Source organism: Setaria viridis, chromosome 1 (genome assembly GCF_005286985.2).
Source record: "Setaria viridis chromosome 1, Setaria_viridis_v4.0, whole genome shotgun sequence".
Classification (NCBI taxonomy): Eukaryota; Viridiplantae; Streptophyta; class Magnoliopsida; order Poales; family Poaceae; genus Setaria; species Setaria viridis.
In genome coordinates this window covers 1,009,800-1,028,627 of record NC_048263.2, presented here as the reverse complement: position 1 = coordinate 1,028,627, position 18,828 = coordinate 1,009,800, and the positions used below count along the sequence as shown (strand labels likewise).

The following is an 18,828-nucleotide window of genomic DNA, read 5'->3' as shown; positions in this document are numbered from 1 at the left end:
CGTGGGGGCGCATGCAACGGCTAACCCGGAGAGTCGCTGACGGGTGGGGCCCGGGAGCGGAGGGAAGCTGCCAGGAAGGCGCGTTGGCTGTGGATCTGTGATTGCTTTCCATTCCATGTTTGAATTTCCGACGTTGCGAGCTTGCGACATGTGTGAATGGGCCGTAGAAATAAGTACATTGGGCTTGATTGCACACATGGGCCTCATCGGCCGCGGCCTGGACGACTAACTGGGCTTGGTCCCGTGATCATTCAGCATTGGAAAAAGGTCCTTTTGACATCCCCTAACTATCATCCCTCAGCTGCCGGTTTTGCAAACGAGGGACGGAAGTCAGACTACAGCGAGGAACGTCAAAAGTTCCTGCGCAGAGAGTCCACACACAGAGAGCTTAAAGGAGCAGCAAGCAGATTGATAGGTACAGATAGCTGCACAATCCTGACTGAAACTTGCATTTGTAAAGCTTGAACAATCCACAGGCAACAACTAGCTCGAGCCAGCAAAATTACATCATCACACCATGACACACTCAATCAAAAGGCCTTCTACAGATGTAACGATTCAGTGCAGGGTTAGAAGGTGGGACATAACAATCTACTATAGCGCAAGACGCCGCCGCGGCGCACAAAAGCAGATCCTCCGGATTTTAAGCCCCTCTTCAGCCTCACTGAATGACCCTGGGGACTCGCATCCCGAACCCGCGCTTCATCTTCTCGACCCTGTTTTCCAGAACGAATGTTAGGTTAAAATGTTCAGGTTGTGTTTGACAAAATCTGGAACCAAGTACTCAAACCTCGCTGAGTATCATACTATCATGTCTATGAAATTTAGTTAAAACAGGTAGCAGTATCCAAGAATTCAAACACTAGTTTTTATTAAGCTACACTTGCTTTTTGTATCCTAATTGATCTAAGAAAGAAGTGCCTTTCTCAAAGAACCAAATTGGGTATGGTAACGGCAGATGCTGTTGTAAAAGAACATTGCTCGCGAGAAGGAAAACTCCTGAATAGGAGAACTGCAAGATTTTGAGCTGTTGTACTTACGTTGGTGCGAGTTTGCCAAGGCAATACAGCTCTTCACCAGATACTTCGTCAGATACTTTGCCAGAAATCTCAACTCTGTAGGATCTGTCAGGAGAATCTGGGAGCCCACGACCCACGAGTAAATCCAAGTCCTTCTGGTGAAGTTCTCGGCCGTTGATGAACACATCTGTATTTCCTCCAGCACAATTCTTGGGCATAGGATAGTTAAATTCCGGAATATATGGCTGCAACAAAGAGATCCAGTTAAAAGCTTTGGTCAAGCTATGACTGGGGTAACAAAAATGCGCCAACTCAAGTATAAACTTTCTTACAGGTATCATGCCAAGGCAGGACTGTCCCATAACACCCCAGAATCCAGCACGGTAGTCATACCTGTAGGGTATCAGAATGATTTTAAGTACCATTGCTGCAAAACTTTATATTATTCTTGAAAATAACTAAAATGTCAGTAAAGAAATCTAGAAGTCAATTGCCATATAGAAGGTGCAATCATACCAGTATTCGCCAGGATAAATTGGCCCAGCTATCTTCTCAGCCTTCCTGACAGCACGATCAGAGATGGGATAGCCATTAATGAAAACCTTTGCTCTGCCATTGCCCATGCCACCATTAATTTTAAAGCTCTTCTTTATCAGGCTGGAGAAAAAAGAATCACCCGATTTTGTGGCCCTCGGGTGGTCAACATATTGACCCCCATCACCTGGATCTTGACTGTACTCGGGATCATCGTACTCATCATCTGACAGGTCTAGCACGCTTGCTACAGGTACGTCTTTCACTGTGCTTGGCTTGAAACTTTCAGTTAACACACCCTTTTCGTGTTCAGATCGGGTACTTCTGCTTCCTTTGCCTGACCCGTCAACCACTCTCTCTGATGGAGAATATACAAAATGATCGCGAAGAGGTAAACTTGGAACACGGGTAGCCACTTCAGCATCAGGAGGAATGTCCCTAGAACCAGAGTTCTTCTGTGAATTTGATCTTGCTGGGCTTTCATCATCTTCAGAAATGCTGGCAGAAGATGATATGCTTCGCATTTTATCTGCTTCACTTGAATTTGAGGGTAGATCTTTTTCCTGAGAGCAATGGCTGCCTACAGAAAAACTATAAGACGGAAGCAGTCTCTCATCGGCAGTATGTCCATTACTTCCTTGGCCATTGTTGGGGCAATTTTTACTCCCAGGCGATAAGTGTGAAACTGGTGTAGGTGCTGAAACATCCAGTCTGCTTCCATCAAGTCTGACCACAATTGCATGTGAGCATGATCCACAACGCAACTTATACTCATCTTTTCCCAGCGAGAGAGACTTCTTGGGAAGCTGCAACACTTCGTAGCAATTGTAGCATATGGTAAAAGGGGCACCATTGACAATTGGTTCACAAGTCTGTGCGGGCTTTTTACTCAGGGTGGCCCTCATGTGATTGCGTCGCATCAGACCATTCATACCTCTTGAATTGTAGTTCTGTGCACCAAACATCACTGGACCTTCTACAGGGTACAAGCTAGGATTGTTCATAAGGTATGGTGCCCTGCAATGGTTGAAACCAAGTGGAGCCCCATGAACAGGTAGGAATTCACGGTGGTAACAATGTAAGCAAGAGCAAGCAGGCTGATGGTAGAAGCCGTCATGGTGATAAGAGATCAGAGGGTCAGGATCATACTGTCCATGGAAATAATTATCAAAGTTTCTCCATGGATATGGACCAACAGGGTAGCTAGGAGCCCCTATGTGTGCGACAGGTTCCCCGTATCCATGAAGATCTTGCTGTGCAGTCATTGAAGGATAAGCAGGAGGTACACCAGGTGTGTGCCCATTCAAGGATGGTGAGCGCTGCGAGCCATTCCGTTGCAACTGAGGTGAACCATACCGCAGTCGACTCAGACGCTCATTAGGATTGTAAGAGCTTGCAGGATCCACCACTCTACTTGTCGAAGCACTCCCATTGGGTTTGTCAGCAATCTCACATGATCTCTGTACCTGGTCCCTCAGCTCATCAAGAATCCGCAAAAGCTCAGAACGGTCTTTCTCAAGGCCACTAACTCTGCTAGCACCATCTGAATTCCTACTGTCAGCAAGCTCACCATTGGCATGCCTAAATCCAGGTTTCATAGGATACTCGGATGGACCTTCTCCGGGGTAAGCATTAGGAGGAGGAATGCTGTTAACCACGGACCTTGGAGAGTTGTCTCTTGCCCTTGCTGGCTGCTTTGCTTCTCCTTTCTCCTCATGACGAATGCGCCGGTATTTTGCCTCCCGAACTTCCCTACTTACATCTCTAAGCGCAGATTCAAGCTTCAGGGCGCTGCTGGGTGCGCAAGTAGCTTGGCTATCATTGAAACTGAATCTAGATTGGCTGTGTACAGCTGCCATTCTGTTGGGTACAAATCTCTCTGGCCTAGCTTCAACTTTATTGGCGTCTGCTTCTCGGACAGCACAACTAGCTTCAGATGTAGCATCTCTGTTCTTTTCTGGTAAACTTTCGAGCACTTCGAGATACTTCACATGTTCACCATCAGACTTCTCTGAAGAAGTATCAGATGCTGAGTTCTTTGCTGCAAAATGGTTCAGGGGACAAATGTGATTTTAATGCGGCTAAAAAAACATAAGAAAAAAAGATTAGCTAACCATGATGATAACAGAAGATTAATAAAGTTTTTTTAAAAAAAATAGCTAGTTAAGATCCATGAAAATGCGCAAATTATGCCAACTCGTCGTGACTATATTTTGTCCAACAGCACAGCATCCTAGGGTCAAATTTGTGTTACAGCTAACAAGTAAGCATCACTAAACTAAAGGCAAATGGTACAGAGGGTAATCAAATAGACAACACAGAACTGCAAGTGAGCTAGCTTAAATAGTTGGGTCCAATTATTTTTCATATTTTAAAATGCATCGAGATACTTCATTACTTCAAACAAGAATTTGACCTTCCAGCAGCACTGGTGCAAGCCAGCCATTTTCTGTGTTGCAAGAAATATGTAGTAGAGACGTTCAAGAAAGAAATATGAAGACAATCATAGTGAAGACTGAAATTCATCAGGCTGCAGCCTTCCCGATTTGGGAACCACAAAAGGCTAGTATGTTCTGGGTGGAAACATACAACCAACATGTTACGTAAGGTCAAGAAAGATTCCTTTCATTTAACATGCACTGAATTCAAAAACAAACTACCCTTCTTGTTCAACTCACCAAAAATTAACCAACAGCAACTTGAATCAAGGGGAATGTCCCACAAGATAAGCCCATGTAATCTGAGCAGAAACAAGAAATTGCCCACGAGTTCCACGGATTTGTGCACTGAAACTCTTACGGCAGTATGTGACAAATAAGGCCTATCGCAAAATTACTGGAAAATGAAATACAAAGAACAGAACCTCATTCCGTGTACATTTGATCATGTCAAATCTGTAGGAAGTTTTTGTTCACAAAAATATGCAGGAAGTTTTTTTTTTCAAAAACAAAAAAAGATTCTGCAGGAAGTTGCGAATACAACAAGGAAGCCTGAAGGAAGAGCATTTCACAAAAAGACGGGAAGCAAAATAAAAGGGATAGCCGAACTGCCTGGAAGCTAAAGAAAACAAGAAAAAGAAAATGGAATCTTTTGGAACTCAGAAGCGGACGAAATGAGCTGGTCGTATCCGCGTCCCAGGAAGCCGTCCAACCCGCAGCAGCCGCAGCAGCAGTCCCCACGAACCCATTTCGAAAACTAATCATGAACGTGTTTGTCCGAAAATCGACGGGAGAAGAATGCCCTCGTTGCGGTTGATGATTCAACGATTGGTCGGGAAAGATGCGGACCCGTTTGTAAGCGAATGAACTCGGAAGGAATGGGTAAAGAACATGGGGGAAAAAAGAGCACAGCGATGCCCAACCCAATGCGAAGTGAACAGAGTGATTATTGCATTGCAGGGGTAAAAGAACTCAAAGGTAGGAGGAGATGGTGGGGAGTAGTAGTAGTACCTTGGAGCGTCGCGCCGCAGCCGCCGCAGACGTAGACAGAGTAGTTGGGCAGCTCCGGCAGGAGCTTGTCGCACTTGGGGCAGCGCACCACCCGTATCTGCTGCTGCTGCTGCTGCTGCGGTGGCGGCGGCGGCCGGTGCTCCGCCGCCGAGGCGGAGCTCTGCTCCTCCCCGCCGTCCATGCGCAATGCCGGCGCGCCGCCGGCTCCTGCGCAGCACGGCGCGGCGCCCCTCCTCGGCTGCTTCCGCCTTCCCGGGAGGTGAGTCGGTCACGGCCGCAACCACCAGCGCCTCATTAAAGGGAAGGGTGGCACGCCACGCCGGGCAACGGCAACGGAAACCAACCACCGGGACCCGGGAGAGCGAGCGCGTACCAGCCGCGAAGGAGCAGGAGCTCGGAGGGAGCAGAGGAGCAATGCGGCAAGAACGCCCGTCAAGGCCGGGAAGGAAAAAAGGAAACCCGAGAGGTGAGGGAAATCGGTGCCGCGCGGAACAGGGACACCGAGGACGGGACGGCCAGGTGCGCGCGCAGGGGGAATGCAGAGGAAGGGGAGGGACGGCGGGGGAAGAAAAGAAGAGGCCGAGGACGAGGAGGAGGGTGGCGACCGTGACGAGGCGCCGCTTTTTCTCCTTTCCTTCTCTCTCCCGCGCGGGGACGGGGTGGGTCGGCCGGCTTTAGCAGTAGTAGCAGCTTGTCCGGCCAAATGCCCGGCTCAGGCGGTCACCGGTCAGCCAGCCCAGCAAAGGCCAAAGCTCCCTCCTTTCCTTTGGCTCGGCGCCTCGGGTCTCTCATACTTTCGCTGCCGCCTTTCGTCTCTCTCTTTTCTACCTGTTGTGTGGTTGCTGCGCGCTGAGGTGAGGTGAGGTGAGAGCCGCAGAGGAGGGAGAGGGGGTTGGGGGTTAAAGAGCGGGGGTACGGTGAAATGTTTGTTTTAAGGAAAGTGCAGTGGAGCTCTGCTCAACCGCACGGTACCTCACCTGTCGCTTTGCTCAGACACTGTACTGTACCTGCTGGCGTAGATTGTTGACGATACCAGCATCTTGCTGCTGGAAACAAACCTTACCTCCCGGCGTCACGGCGTCACCCAACCTGCACAGCAAAGTGGGATCTTGGACTCGGCCGTTTATTGTTCTTTGGGGTTTTTTTTTTTACTGTTTATAAAGTTTGAGCGTGATTCTTCACGTGTGCAAAGAAAGCAAATAAATACATAAGTCTATGATGTCTTTAAAAACAGTTTTGATAATGAATAAATCTACTAAAAAGTAAAAATGGTGATGGTCAAAAGAAATGGAAAAATAAATTTGTCAGCAAATCCAGATATTTAATTTTTTTTGAATTAGCAGCGATTTCTGTTGTATGACTATTACTGTTGGAGCAAAACATGCTACTTTCACTCGCAAAAAAAAAACACATTCTATTTTCAAAGACTACCATATGCATCTTGTGTAACAGAAATGTAAATACATGAACAATAACCATACGTCCGTGGTATCATGTAACTACATAGAACTTGTAATAATAAATCGAACGGCACTTTCATTAAATGAATTAACTAAATATGCGACTAATTTATATCGTGATAGCTGCCGGTTAGAAATATTATACACTTAGCTTGGTAATCCTGGTTTTCCCGAGACATTTCTCTTAGACGGAAAGTTCTCGTTTGTACCCAAGCAGCAGGGTTGGCATAACACTGAGATCCAGAATATCATTAATGTTACCAATGAAGTTGTGCTACTAAACCTTGCTAAAAACTGGGCTCGCCGTATTTCATCATGGAAATGATTTACACGTCTTTAGTTAAACTTTAAATTTTTAGTAGGAAAAAAAGACGTACAATGAAAACTTTAAATCAGACGAACGACGGATTTGGTTAAGAAAAAGGCGGTCATCATTTCTAGTGAGACAAACATTTGCATCCATGGGCTAGATCTTGTACAGAGAACGTGAAGCAAAATTTTGGCTTCATCGTCTCGTTCGTCTGACCACAGGTATCCCTACCCACCCATGTGCCGAGGTTGGTTGCGCTGGTGGTTCGGCAGAATTAAGACGTGCATTTATTGACGACGAGCTGCACGCCGCGCCGGTACACACACGAGAAAAAAAGTCTTGGCGTCGCAGCACGGATGGCAGCGCCGGCTCCAGCTAATCCCCTGTTTTGGCGGGCAAAATTTACGAAGCCTCGACAAGAATCAATCGGGGGGATAATCACAATTCCCTCCTCCTATTTTACATAATTCACTTCATATATATTTTTTCAAATTTACGACCTCTTGGAATGGCAAATAAGGAACTGCAAAATTTTACAATGACGAATTCATGGAACAACAAACATGAGCCAACTGAGGGTCTGCTCGGCTGGACTTATAAGCCGGCTGAAAAGCTGAAACGGTTGATTTGTTATGAGAGAAAAACACTGTTCGGTAGCTGATAAGCCGGCTGATAAGCTGAAGCGAACAGGCTGTGAGCGTCTGTGTAAGCATGTGCAATAATAAAGCAACTGTAAGCACACACAAATGTATTACTGCATCAGCTTCACGCCTTCACCGACTCAGCTGCTCATTCAAAAGATATTGATGCCTATGGTAACAAAGCTCCCTCCCATCATAAATATACGTGCACTAGGACATTGGCATTGTATCAAATACAATCTTTGATGGGCCGTGCAAGATACTCTCTTGTGAAATGGAATTTCCCTTTAGAAAAATGTACGCTCTCTCCATCCTAAAAAGCAAATACTTCTCCTAAAAATGAATTATTCTACCCAAATTGGTATGTGCATAGGGGCAAGCACGAATGCAGGATCATTTGACTTCCTTATTAATCTATCTTAAATTTCTAGAATAATTATATGTTTTTTTTGAAATGAATGGAGCGTATATTTAGGAATGGAGCAGTACATGTTTAGGATGCGCCATAGCACTACTTTAGTATATAAAGATAATAAGAGGGGCGAAAGCAACATTACAATGGCTTTCTTGCAGGAGTACGCACACTGTACGTGCAACCGCAACGACCTGTTGGTCGTAATTATGGGCGTGATCGTGCCCCCAACTTGGATGGCTTTGGAGTTACGAGAGACGGAGGCGCCGCGCCCGGCCGGGCGGGAACGTGCACAAGAATGGCGCCTGAGATTGTGGCTCCACGGCAGCACATGCGCCTGGACGGAATAATCCATCAACACTCCACTCTAATCCGACGAACAATCATCAGCTTTGTGCAAAAAAATGCAGCGCCAATTATGGTCGGCTCTCTCCATGCCGCCCACTGCCATTTACCGTCGGCCTAGTTGTGTGGTCTTGCCGTGCTGCAGTTGTACGATAACCGGTGGAATATTAACGGTAAAAAAAAAGTGATTTTGAATACCGAATCGGGTCAAACCACACTTCATAAAAAGAGAAAGGATGCAATAGTAATTTAAGTTGGAAAAAGAAAAGAGTTGCTCCATCGTTGTTAATTATATAAAAGACAGGCACCTACTAGATAACAAAGCATGTTTGATTCCTTATATTCCTCTGGTCAGCAATAACTAACGTTCTGTGGTTTTAGAACACAATTTTGACTAGTGTTTTTGTTACAAAGCATTTTATATAACATGTCAAAAGTAGTATTTCTTGATAATTCCGTTCGGACCATTTTAAAATACCAGAGAGAAAAAGGTACTATGCAACCAGAGTTTAAAGATGGTTAACTTGAAAAGGTGATCCCAAAATACTAACGCTGCCACTTATCCGGGAATTAGAGCAGGAACACCAAACTTAAAAGCACTAGCGGAGGCGATGATGCAGAGGTACGTGCTACGGGTGCGCTGCAATCTGCATGTCGTTGAATGATGCCGGGAGTACTTGGGGCCTTGGGGGCAAAGATGGCAGTCGCGAACGCGAGTACACCATGATGATCCGATCCCCTCCGTCTGGGACGACATGCACCACGGTGTGTGTCTGCAGCCTGCCCCTCCGATCTGGTCCTCTCCTTGGATCCAGATCACGATACAAGATTTGTAGCGAATTGTCCTCGGCCAGCAGTGCCTTGCAGGCTTGCAGCATGATCTCATATGCACGGACGACGACGTACGGTCGGGTCCCGGGTGAATAGCATCTCCAACGGACGACTCTTTATTTGAGTCTCTATCCAGGTTGACAAAATGATTTCTTGTTGATTCTAACAGATTATCTATTTCTCATTCTACAAATTCCAACAGCCACTGTCCTCTCTAAAGGTGTGATTGGATGCCTACAGCTCCTAGCCAGCCCGTTCCTAGGAACCAAGCTCTCGGTGGCCAAGCTAAGGGCATGCAGGAGCTCTTTGTTTGGTTGTATGAATCCACACGTGTAGGTTACAAAGAGCAAATGATTGGTTATCTGCATCTCCCACATCTATGACATGCAGACCACGTGCTTCTGCGCGCATCGCATGAGTCAGGCTCTGGAGAAACGCCCAATCTCTCTGCATGGCGGGAGCTTTGCTAGGAGGCCGCTTTTGCACCTCGGGGGTCTGGCCCAACCCTGATGCAGGCATCTAAACATGCAGACCTTGCATCCTCGGGACCTGGATGGAGGGGCTGTAGGCATCCAATCACACCCTAAAAATCCGCACTCTTCATCCACTCCAACAGCATCTCTATTTGTACTACAACGACCTCTCTATTTTGCACTCTCCATTCTAGCAATTTACTGCGCGTGGGACCCATATTTTGGCAAGGCAAGTTAGCTTGCCAAGTTTAGCAAGTGTAAGTGGAAGTTTGGCAAGTCGGATACGATGGAGAACCAATTAACAACCATGTTGGACCACGATTTTCGTACTCACTTGACAAATTTTGATTCGGAGAATCAGATAGCTCTCCAACCCGAGTGTGTGAGGTGAGGACGTGAGGTCCATCCACTCTAGCTATCCGCCCCCCATGCAGCACAGTCAGTCACAGATGAGACGGCACCCCACGTTCCAAGTTGCACGGGCGAGCTGGGCGTCGGGGTCGACCGTCGGTGCTCTGCTCTCTGCCGGCTGGAGAACACGATCGAACTCAACACGCATGGCCGATCCAGCAAAAATGGTGCCACCAGTTTTGCCATCATGGACGCACCGCACTGCACTGTTCTTGGACTGGATATGCGAGCGGGACAGCGAGTGTTGTGGCCCGAACGTTGGGGGATTGGATTCTGCAGCAACATGCAGCCGTCTCCCAGCAAATTGCTGGAAAGAGGGATAGAAGAAACAAAAGAGGGAGGTCAAACCGTCAAAGAAAGAGAGAGAAAGAAAAGGAGAAACAAAAGGGATAAAATGGAAGAGGAGGCTCGTTCTTGCCTTTGACGTCTTTCGGGCTTTGCCTTTGATGAGTGGGCATCCAACCAAAGCCGAAAAGAAGGCGATGACCGGCGGGGGACTGGGAAGAAGACCCACAGGTCGCCGGACTACCGCCTCAATGCCTCATACTAGTAGATAGGTCTTTTCCAAAAGGAAAAAAAAGAGAGAGAGCCAGCGCCAGCAGCTCCATCTTCGTACAGGTACTGAGGCACTCCGTACACCGGAGGACAGCCCGCGTCCGAATCCGGTAGATCGATACGGCTAGTCGGCTACGCCTACCGCCATCACTTTTCTTCCCCTTGTCCGTCATCACGTCACAGCACGAATCCTATGCAGATCTCGTCCATCGCCATGCGGCCAGGAGCTGAGGAGCTCAGGAGCAGCAGCCTCACGATGATGAATCCCTCGCTTTCTTTCCTCTGCTCTCCTCGCCTGATCGCCTCTGCTTGGGTTGGTGTGGACACCACACCACGGCAGGCAAGGCAAGGGCGGCACATGGATCTGCGGGGGACGGGACACGGGAGTTTAATGAGCAGCTGTTGCTACCCTACCCTACCTACGACTACTTAGTACTCCCTGCGTCCAGGAAAAAAAAAGTAATTTAAAAAGTTGTTCAAAAAGAATGCAAATAGTAACGATAGAGGCACGTAGCAATTTAGGTTGTGAGTTAGTGCTAGCTAAATACCTATAAAAATTTAATTTAATTTAATTTCTTAGAGTGGTTGGTGCTACCTTCCATTTAAAATATTGTTGGAATAGAGGTACATGTATCATTTTACTTACTTATTGTTTTGTCCGAAGAATGTTAGAGTGCATTCCTCCCGGAAGGAAGGGAGTAGGATGACGACGACGCTGCTGTAGACTGTAGTAGCAGCCGCAGGGCACTGTGCCCGCTCTGCGCTGCCTCTGCTCGCAGTCTGCCAGGGGGAAAAGCTTGCCAGGGCCGGGCATGCCAACCTTGGGCCTTGGCAAATGGCTGGCCCCTCCTCCCCACCCCGCCTCTTCGCGCTCTAGGTCAGCTAGGTCAATGGTCCCCGAGTCAAACAAACACATCCACAAGATTTTTTTTAAAAAAAACAAAAACATCTAGTTTTGCGTCGAGGCTAGATACTTGCAAAGTAATTTTACCAACTTTTGTGTAAAAAATCGGTAATGAGAGTTAAATTTTGTGTACCAACTTTTGCAATTTGCAGAAAGATTTCGCTATTCCAAAACCATCGATGGTAAAGGCGTGGTTTGGTTGTGGTTTGGTTTACGCTGCTTATTTTTAAGCACTCATCACATCGATGTTTAGATACTAATTAGAAGTATTAAACGTAGACTATTTACAAAATCCACTACATAAGCGGAGGCTAAACGGTGAGACGAATCTATTAAGCATAATTAGTTCATAATTTGACAATATGTTGCTACAGTAAATATTTTCTAATGATGGATTGATTAGGCTTAATTAGGCTTAATAGATTCGTCTCGCCGTTTAGCCTCCACTTATGTAATAGGTTTTGTAAATAGTCTATGTTTAATACTCCTAATTAGTATCTAAACATTCGATATGACACGTGCTAAAAATAAGCAAACGGAACCAAACAACCCAAAGCCTAATCCAAACATGATGATGGCGTCAGGTTCAGACGGGGAGCGTTCCGGTACGTTTGTTCCTTTGCTTATTTTTAGCACGTGTCATATCAAGTGTTTATATACTAATTAGGAGACTATCTACAAAATCCATTACACAGATGGAGGCTAAACGGCGAGATGAATCTATTAAGCCTAATTAATCTAGTAAATGTTTACTGTAGTAACACATTACAAATCATGAACTTATTAGGCTTAATAGATTCGTCTCGCCGTTTAGCCTCCACTTATGTAATGAATTTTATAAATAATCTACGTTTAATACTCCTAATTAGTATCGAAACATTCGACGTGATAGGTGCTAAAAATAAGCAAAAGTAACCTAACAGTCCCTTCATCACGAAATTGTGCGCGCGTCTGCGTTCTGCGGTGTTGAGGTTCCGTGTGGGCAGGGCTCATCTGACTATCTGAGCAGTGCACGCACAGAGGAGCAGCAGCATGAACAAACGCATTGTAAGATAGGGCCGTAAGATTTTACATTTTCAAGCCACCGGCATTGTAAAAGCCAGTTGATAGCAGTAGCCCAGGAGTGGTTTGGATCCTAAACTCGATGGTACAAGTTGGATCCAAACTGGCACGTAACACCGCGCCACGTTGGGGCGCGGAGCTGAGCAAGCTACTCTGCCGCCGCTGGCTCGCTAGCCCGCAGAGCAGAGCAGAGCACAGGGGAGGAGGCAGAGATGCCTGCGCGCGCGTGCAGACAAGCGCTCCACAGTGCATGCCGTGCCCGTGCGTGAGCTCTAGCCAAGGTAGCCTGGCTGCAGCCTGCTACATCCTCGTAGTAGCTGTATCCTGTTGCGGTGCGTAGCGTAACGTGAAGAAGGTTGACGCCGATGGATCATCAATCAGTCGCCCATGCATGGCTCATGGCAGACTTTCGCTTGTACCGGGTGCGCACGCCAAGGACGGAGACGGACGGGCGGACCCAAAAATCAGCTTCTCGCCCGGGGAAGATCGCAGCAGAGGCTGCCCTGCCCCTGCCCGCACGACGATGTGCTCGCTTCGTGCCGTCAGTCCGAAACCCTTCTTCCCCATCCCTTTTCTTCCACCGTTTCGCGTGCAGATATAAAAAGCAACCCTGTGTTCAGTCACGGTGTACTACCAGGATTTACTGATTACTTCTATTAAACTACGTACTAGCAGTAGTAGCCTGTACATTTACGCTGTCGATCACCTTTGTTTTTCGCAAATATCATCTTACCATGCAATGTGTGCATCATTCGAACAACCACAAAAAGCAAAAGACGAGAAATCTCATCATCCGCGAGACAGAGATGGAGACATACATGAGTTGATCGATGAGATCCCATCATTCCAGCACAAAAAAGCAAAAGAGCTCCGGCTCTGATGATTGAAAGAACCTCCGTAGCCGTGCACGATTCTTTTGACACCATTATAGGCTTCGTCCCATCCTACATCATACATTTTATATACACATGCTATCCATCTCGGAATTTCTTGCTAAAACCATTATTCTCGTGTAGGAAAGGAAACCAGCATTCCCCTCTGTTCTTGGCCGTTACAGTGGATGGAACACTACGAGATAAGGGTCTGATTGCTAATGGGTGATGGCCCCCCTCTGTTCTTGGCTTTGCGAGGGTGTGCCCCCCGGGAGACAGGGCATGGTGGGTGGGATGGGTGAATCATGAGGGTTTCAGGCCTTCGATCAGGGGCAGGCCAGGCCAAAGCCGGGGGACCTGCGCCAGCACCCAGCAGTACAGTCACGGCGTATATGCCGTTGTATCCATCCATCGAAGTCAGCTCACATCAAACCAACCATGCATCTATCCAAGGGTTTCTGGATGGATTCGCCACCTAGCTTCCTTTGAGACATGCTGCATGCGTAGGAGGGGGGCCGGTTTGCATGCATGCAAAAAGCGCCTTGCCTTACATCATGGTCCTCCGATCCCTCCCTTGGATCGGATTGGACGGCTGTAGCGAGCTCCCCTTGTAGTGTGCTTGCTAGATTGGTCCACCGCAACTCCACACAACGGCACCTTCAGAATGGCTTTTTGCTCCTGTTCAAAATACATGTTGGTTTAGGATTTTTGTCGGTCAGGTTTGTTTTGCTTTGACCATATATCAATGCGTGAAAGATTGTACAGGCTGGCAATTTAAGATACATTTTATTCACTAGGTTCACCATAAAATGGAATATTTAATTACATGTATTTGAAATGCCATTTTTTTTGGAGAAATTAATGGCCAAAGCTTTGACTTGTAGGCTGCGTCAATGAATCGATGATGTTCTAAATGATGTGTATTTTGAACCACGGACTAATTCAAAAGTTTGAAATACAGCATAAATACTTTTAATCATATGTGAAATGGCTCTAACCTAATGGTTAAAGCATAGATACTTTTAATTATGTGAGAGGGAACTTTGTCATTGAATGTGTCGGTTTCTTCGAGATTGTCTAAACCCCACCCTTGAACTTTGTCAACAAATACAGCATTGAACTTGTCAACACCAGATTGTCTACACCCCACCCTTGCTGCTCTGTTGTGTTCAGCATTGAATGCATTAACGACTGAAATCTTAAGATCGTGTTCTTTTAAAAGACTAAGCGCAAAAAGTATGGCTTCACTTCTGCTCAATTCAACTTACGCTCTAATCCCTCTCGTAGCCCAACCATGGTGTACGGAGGAGGAGGAGCAGCTCCTGCCCAGCCAAAGCTGGCGCGGGTCGACAGCCCAATCCGCCTGAAAAGGAGGGTAAGCCAACAAAGCGATCGGGTGGTGGAGCACAAGTGGGGGACGAAGCCTTTGATGGTGATGCGCATCCATCTTTTACGCGTGTTGCCCGTCTGCGTACTTGTGTGCCGCAGCAGCCTAGCAGGATAATGGGCTCACTCTGACACTGCACATTCTCGTAGATCACAAGAGAAAAAGGTCTCTAATGATACCAGTACTACTAGCAGCAGTATCTGCTTCTTTACATGGGTGTATTTGTATATACATAATTAGCATTTCTTAAGAGCATAAGCAGGATTAGCAGTTGCTAGTACCAGCGCACACTGTGCGGTATCAACATCATAATGTTCTCTGTCAGTCCTGGATTGTTCTCTCTGCCTGATTTCAAGTCTGCCAATTTTTTTTTCTCGAACCCAAGTCCTTGCCATGATGTTCTGGGCTTTGGAACGAATCTGAACCGACCACCATTGTCGGCTAGAGGTTATTGGTGTCAAGATTCTTCCCCTGTTCGAGCACAAGCATCACAGTTCATGCTGGATGCGGTCAAGAACCCCTCATTAAGAAATCACGTCACATATATAATCCAATGTTCATGCTGTTTTTTTTTTGACAATGTTCATGCTGCTAATGCAGCTAACCAGCCTACTAGCCTCTACTATGCTTTGCTTATTCATAAGCAAACATCTCCATGGAGACAAGGAGGCCAGACAAACTCACCCTGCTACCAGCAATAATGTTGTGTTGGTTAGGACAGGTGACAGAGAGGGGGGCAAATGATTGAAAACGCCTAGCTCAAAGCAAGTGCATCATCCCTCTTGCCTGCATATGCATCCAAACAAAACCAAACCTTGCCTTGCATGCCCTTGTCCCTGTGTCCCCCCATCCACCACGAGAGACACCAGCAAATCAAGACACACACATGGTGACACAGCCACACAAGCTACACTACACACGCACCATTTCTAGTTTCTACTGTTCCAATTGGAACCTGAACACTACTTGGTGTTTGGTTCTTTAGTCCGGATTAAAATTCATATCACATCGAATATTCGGATGTTAATTAGAAGGATTAAATATGAGCTAATTATAAAACTAATTACACGGATGGAGGCTAATTCACGAGACGAATCTATTAAGAATAATTAATCCATCATTAGCACATGTTTATTGTAGTACCATATTGTCAAATCATGAACTAATTAGACTTAATAGATTCGTCTCGCAAATTAGTCTCCATATGTGCAATTGGTTTTATAATTACTAATTAGTATTTAAACATTCGATGTGACAGGAATTTTAGGAGATCTAAAAAAACCCAAGATCCCCTTGTATTGCCCTACACCTATTGCCAATAATATTGTATTGTACGAGTATTGAGGTATGGCCACTGGGCAGAGGTTTCTTGCAATCTTTTGCTAGTTTGTGCTAGTGTCTAAAAGGTTGGAGCTCCCGGTCACTGTTGCATGCTGTGGCTGCAGCCTGCAGCTGAGCCTGAGACACAGCAGCAGTCAGGCCCCTTGCCACTGCAGAGCACAGTAGTGTATGGCTATATCTCCCTGTCAGCTTTAGAATCCAAAACAGTCTAAACAACGCCTTTAAAGCGGGCCAGACGTGAGGTAAAGCTAAAGTCCAAAAGCCCTTGCATTTGCATGCACGAAAAGCTATCAAAGCCCAAAGCTGAAGGACAGTGTAGTGGAAAATGTTGTTGCTTAACAGTTCTTAATCTCTCCCTGAACAGTGCCATGCATTGGTCTCCGTGCATGGATGCATGAGTGCCTATCAGGCATCAGCCATCATGTGTGTCTCTCGTTACACTTTGTTCAGTGTGAATGTGTGATGGCTGATGAAGTTTCAGACTACTCCAGCCCAGCCTACCTGGATCAATGGATGGTAGCTAGGGGTACTGGAGAACGTGGCAGCTCTAGAAGTTGAGGGATTTACTGCTACTGGTATTGCTGTTCATCTTCTATTGTAGTAGTAAGAAAGCCTTCTCCTGTGAGATGCTTTTTGAGTAGTACACCGTGTAATTATAAATGTGTGGCAATGCAATGCAGACGCTGCTGCCTGCAGATGAACAGCGGCTGCCGTAAACTTGCTGGTTCAAGAACAGGATCGACAGTGGCAATTCAATTCAGATCTCGTCTGGTACTGAAGTGAGGTGACACAAAATCTGTCAACATGCTACTGGAAGTCTGGAACTAGCATCAAGTAGGGTTGGTTGCCTTGGAGTCTTAACTCTTAAGCCTTAAAGCTTTTGCATCAAAACCATCCTTTTTGCTTTTGATGCCTCGCAAAGATGGTTTCTGTTGTGCCTTTCACTTTCGCTGAATCAGTGGTAGAGCATCTGCTTTGATTTCCCCCTCTTCTCGGTGCCGTTTGATTGATTGATGTGCATCGACTTGCGCTGCAAATAACCAGTTAGATGAGACAACTTGATGTTACTGTGCATCAGTAGCAGCTATTAACCTCTTCTCCACTCAAAATAAAATATCAAGCAACTATGGCAGCTACGACGAATAGAGTACCTGTACAGAGACAACACGCAACAGTCCATACATGCGGGCACCTAAAGGAGCTGATCATGGCACTATGCCACAGCAGTAATGTGGATCATCAGATTCATACCTCCTTTTCTCCTGTCTTCGAGAATGTACAGTAGCGTCAGTGAACCAATGTTTGGAACAATGCAAATGGGGACACAGCGATTCAACGAACAAGTGCTCCTTGTTGGGGTCTTCACAGCCTCGCCGCCTGTGTGGTTTCATGGGCAAATGCTTGCTTGTTGGGATTTGGAATTTTGGATGAGAGCGAACAAAGGGATAGTGCTTGCTTGTTGGGCATTTCAGTCAGGTGTGGTGTGTCCCTTCGTGACATGCGTGTCCAAACAAACAGAAGCATGATTTAGCAGGATAAGTTTGTCTGGTTGCAAATGTAGCATGGCCTCCTGAACCCTCCTACTCTGTTCTCTCTCTCAGGTCTCTACTCTGTTCCCCAAGAAACAGGCATGTCAGTAACAATATTAAGATAACTGCATCATTCATCAGCGCAAGAAAAATGTTGTTTCGAAAGAGTGATTGGGATTCCAGTCCCTACTGTTTAAGCGCAAATTCGAACAAAATTCTAAAACATTCTGAGGACAATGCAGAGCGAATACGCAAGAGGATCGCCGAATCCTATGTTGTGTAGGAGCAGTAGCACGTACTAGGAGTGAAATTGTCAACAATGTTTGTTCACTGCACCTGGCAGGAAGACACGTGCGGGCCCGGGAGGACCGGAGCAAGTGACTGTAATGCTTGCGCTCAAACAGAAACAGAAAGCGAATCTTGAGATCCGGGAGCCCCTGCCGACAAATTTGAGCGGTTCATATTCAGTGCAAGCATCATGGCGACAACTTGGGTAGGAAGACAATGGCAAACATCGGGTCAGGAAGATAGAATATACCGAGGACGGAATAGTAATGTGATATATGTGATGGACCACTAGTTTCTTCCTTGTGCAATCTTTGAGCCACCATTGTTCCACACAACAGAAAAATTATGTTTTTTCCTTCAAAAAATGCATCTCTATGTTTCAGTGTCCAAACTCCAAACGGTGGCAGTTCTTCAGTCAGATTGTAATAGTTGGGCCCCTGGTTTGTGTCTGAATCCATCCGCAAGAATTTGGGCCCCTTCGTTGCATTTACATGTGCATCTCATTAGCAGCAAGGAGGCCTGAACAGGTAAGTGGAGCCCATTGTGGTTTGGGCCACCAACTTCGTAACAACTGTGAGTCCGAAAAACCTATCTATCTTCCGGAGTAGGAAGGCACTGAATATTCGTGCGAGTAACGAGGTTTATCAGAGCTACATCAAATCTAAATCCTAGTTCACTTTCCTCCCTCCCCTGCCTGTGCCGCCGCCCCTCCTCCCTCCACTACCACCCCCCTTACGGGCTCCACCGCCGCGGCGGTCGGTCGGCGCGCTACCCTCGTCGGCTGTTGGAGCCGGAGAAGAAAATTGAATTCTACTTTTTTTTTCAAAAATATTGTTGCAACTTTTTTTTTCGAAAAATGTTGGATTCAACTTTTTCTAAAGAAATATTGGCTCAACTTTTTCTAAAGAAATGTTGACTCAACTTTTTTCAAATAAATGTTGGCTCAACTTTTTTTTCCGAAGAAACGTTAGTTCAACTTTTTGAAAAAAATGTTGGTCCAACTTT

The 18,828-nt window shown here is 46.3% G+C and overlaps 1 protein-coding gene across 1 annotated transcript; it reads right to left on the bottom strand.

The window, feature by feature from the left end:
- Nucleotides 1–422: 422 nt before the first annotated feature.
- On the bottom strand, nt 423–5,870 carry LOC117847017 (uncharacterized). The gene is made up of 5 exons (XM_034728153.2): nt 5,003–5,870; nt 1,536–3,594; nt 1,352–1,412; nt 1,041–1,264; nt 423–716 (listed from the first exon to the last, which is right to left on the bottom strand). The coding sequence occupies exons 1-5, from the start codon at nt 5,181–5,183 to the stop codon at nt 662–664; spliced, it is 2,580 nt and encodes an 859-aa protein (XP_034584044.1). The 5' UTR covers nt 5,184–5,870; the 3' UTR covers nt 423–661.
- Nucleotides 5,871–18,828: the final 12,958 nt, after the last annotated feature.

Bases quoted from the DNA above. Each gene is read 5' to 3' on its own strand.
- LOC117847017 (XM_034728153.2), bottom strand. From the start codon at position 5,183: ATGGACGGCGGGGAGGAGCAGAGCTCCGCCTCGGCGGCGGAGCACCGG. The intron at 3,595-5,002 runs GTACTACTACTA...ACCATTTTGCAG, and splicing joins CTGCGGCGCGACGCTCCAAG to CAAAGAACTCAGCATCTGAT. The intron at 717-1,040 runs GTAAGTACAACA...TCTGGAAAACAG, and splicing joins CTTGGCAAACTCGCACCAAC to GGTCGAGAAGATGAAGCGCG.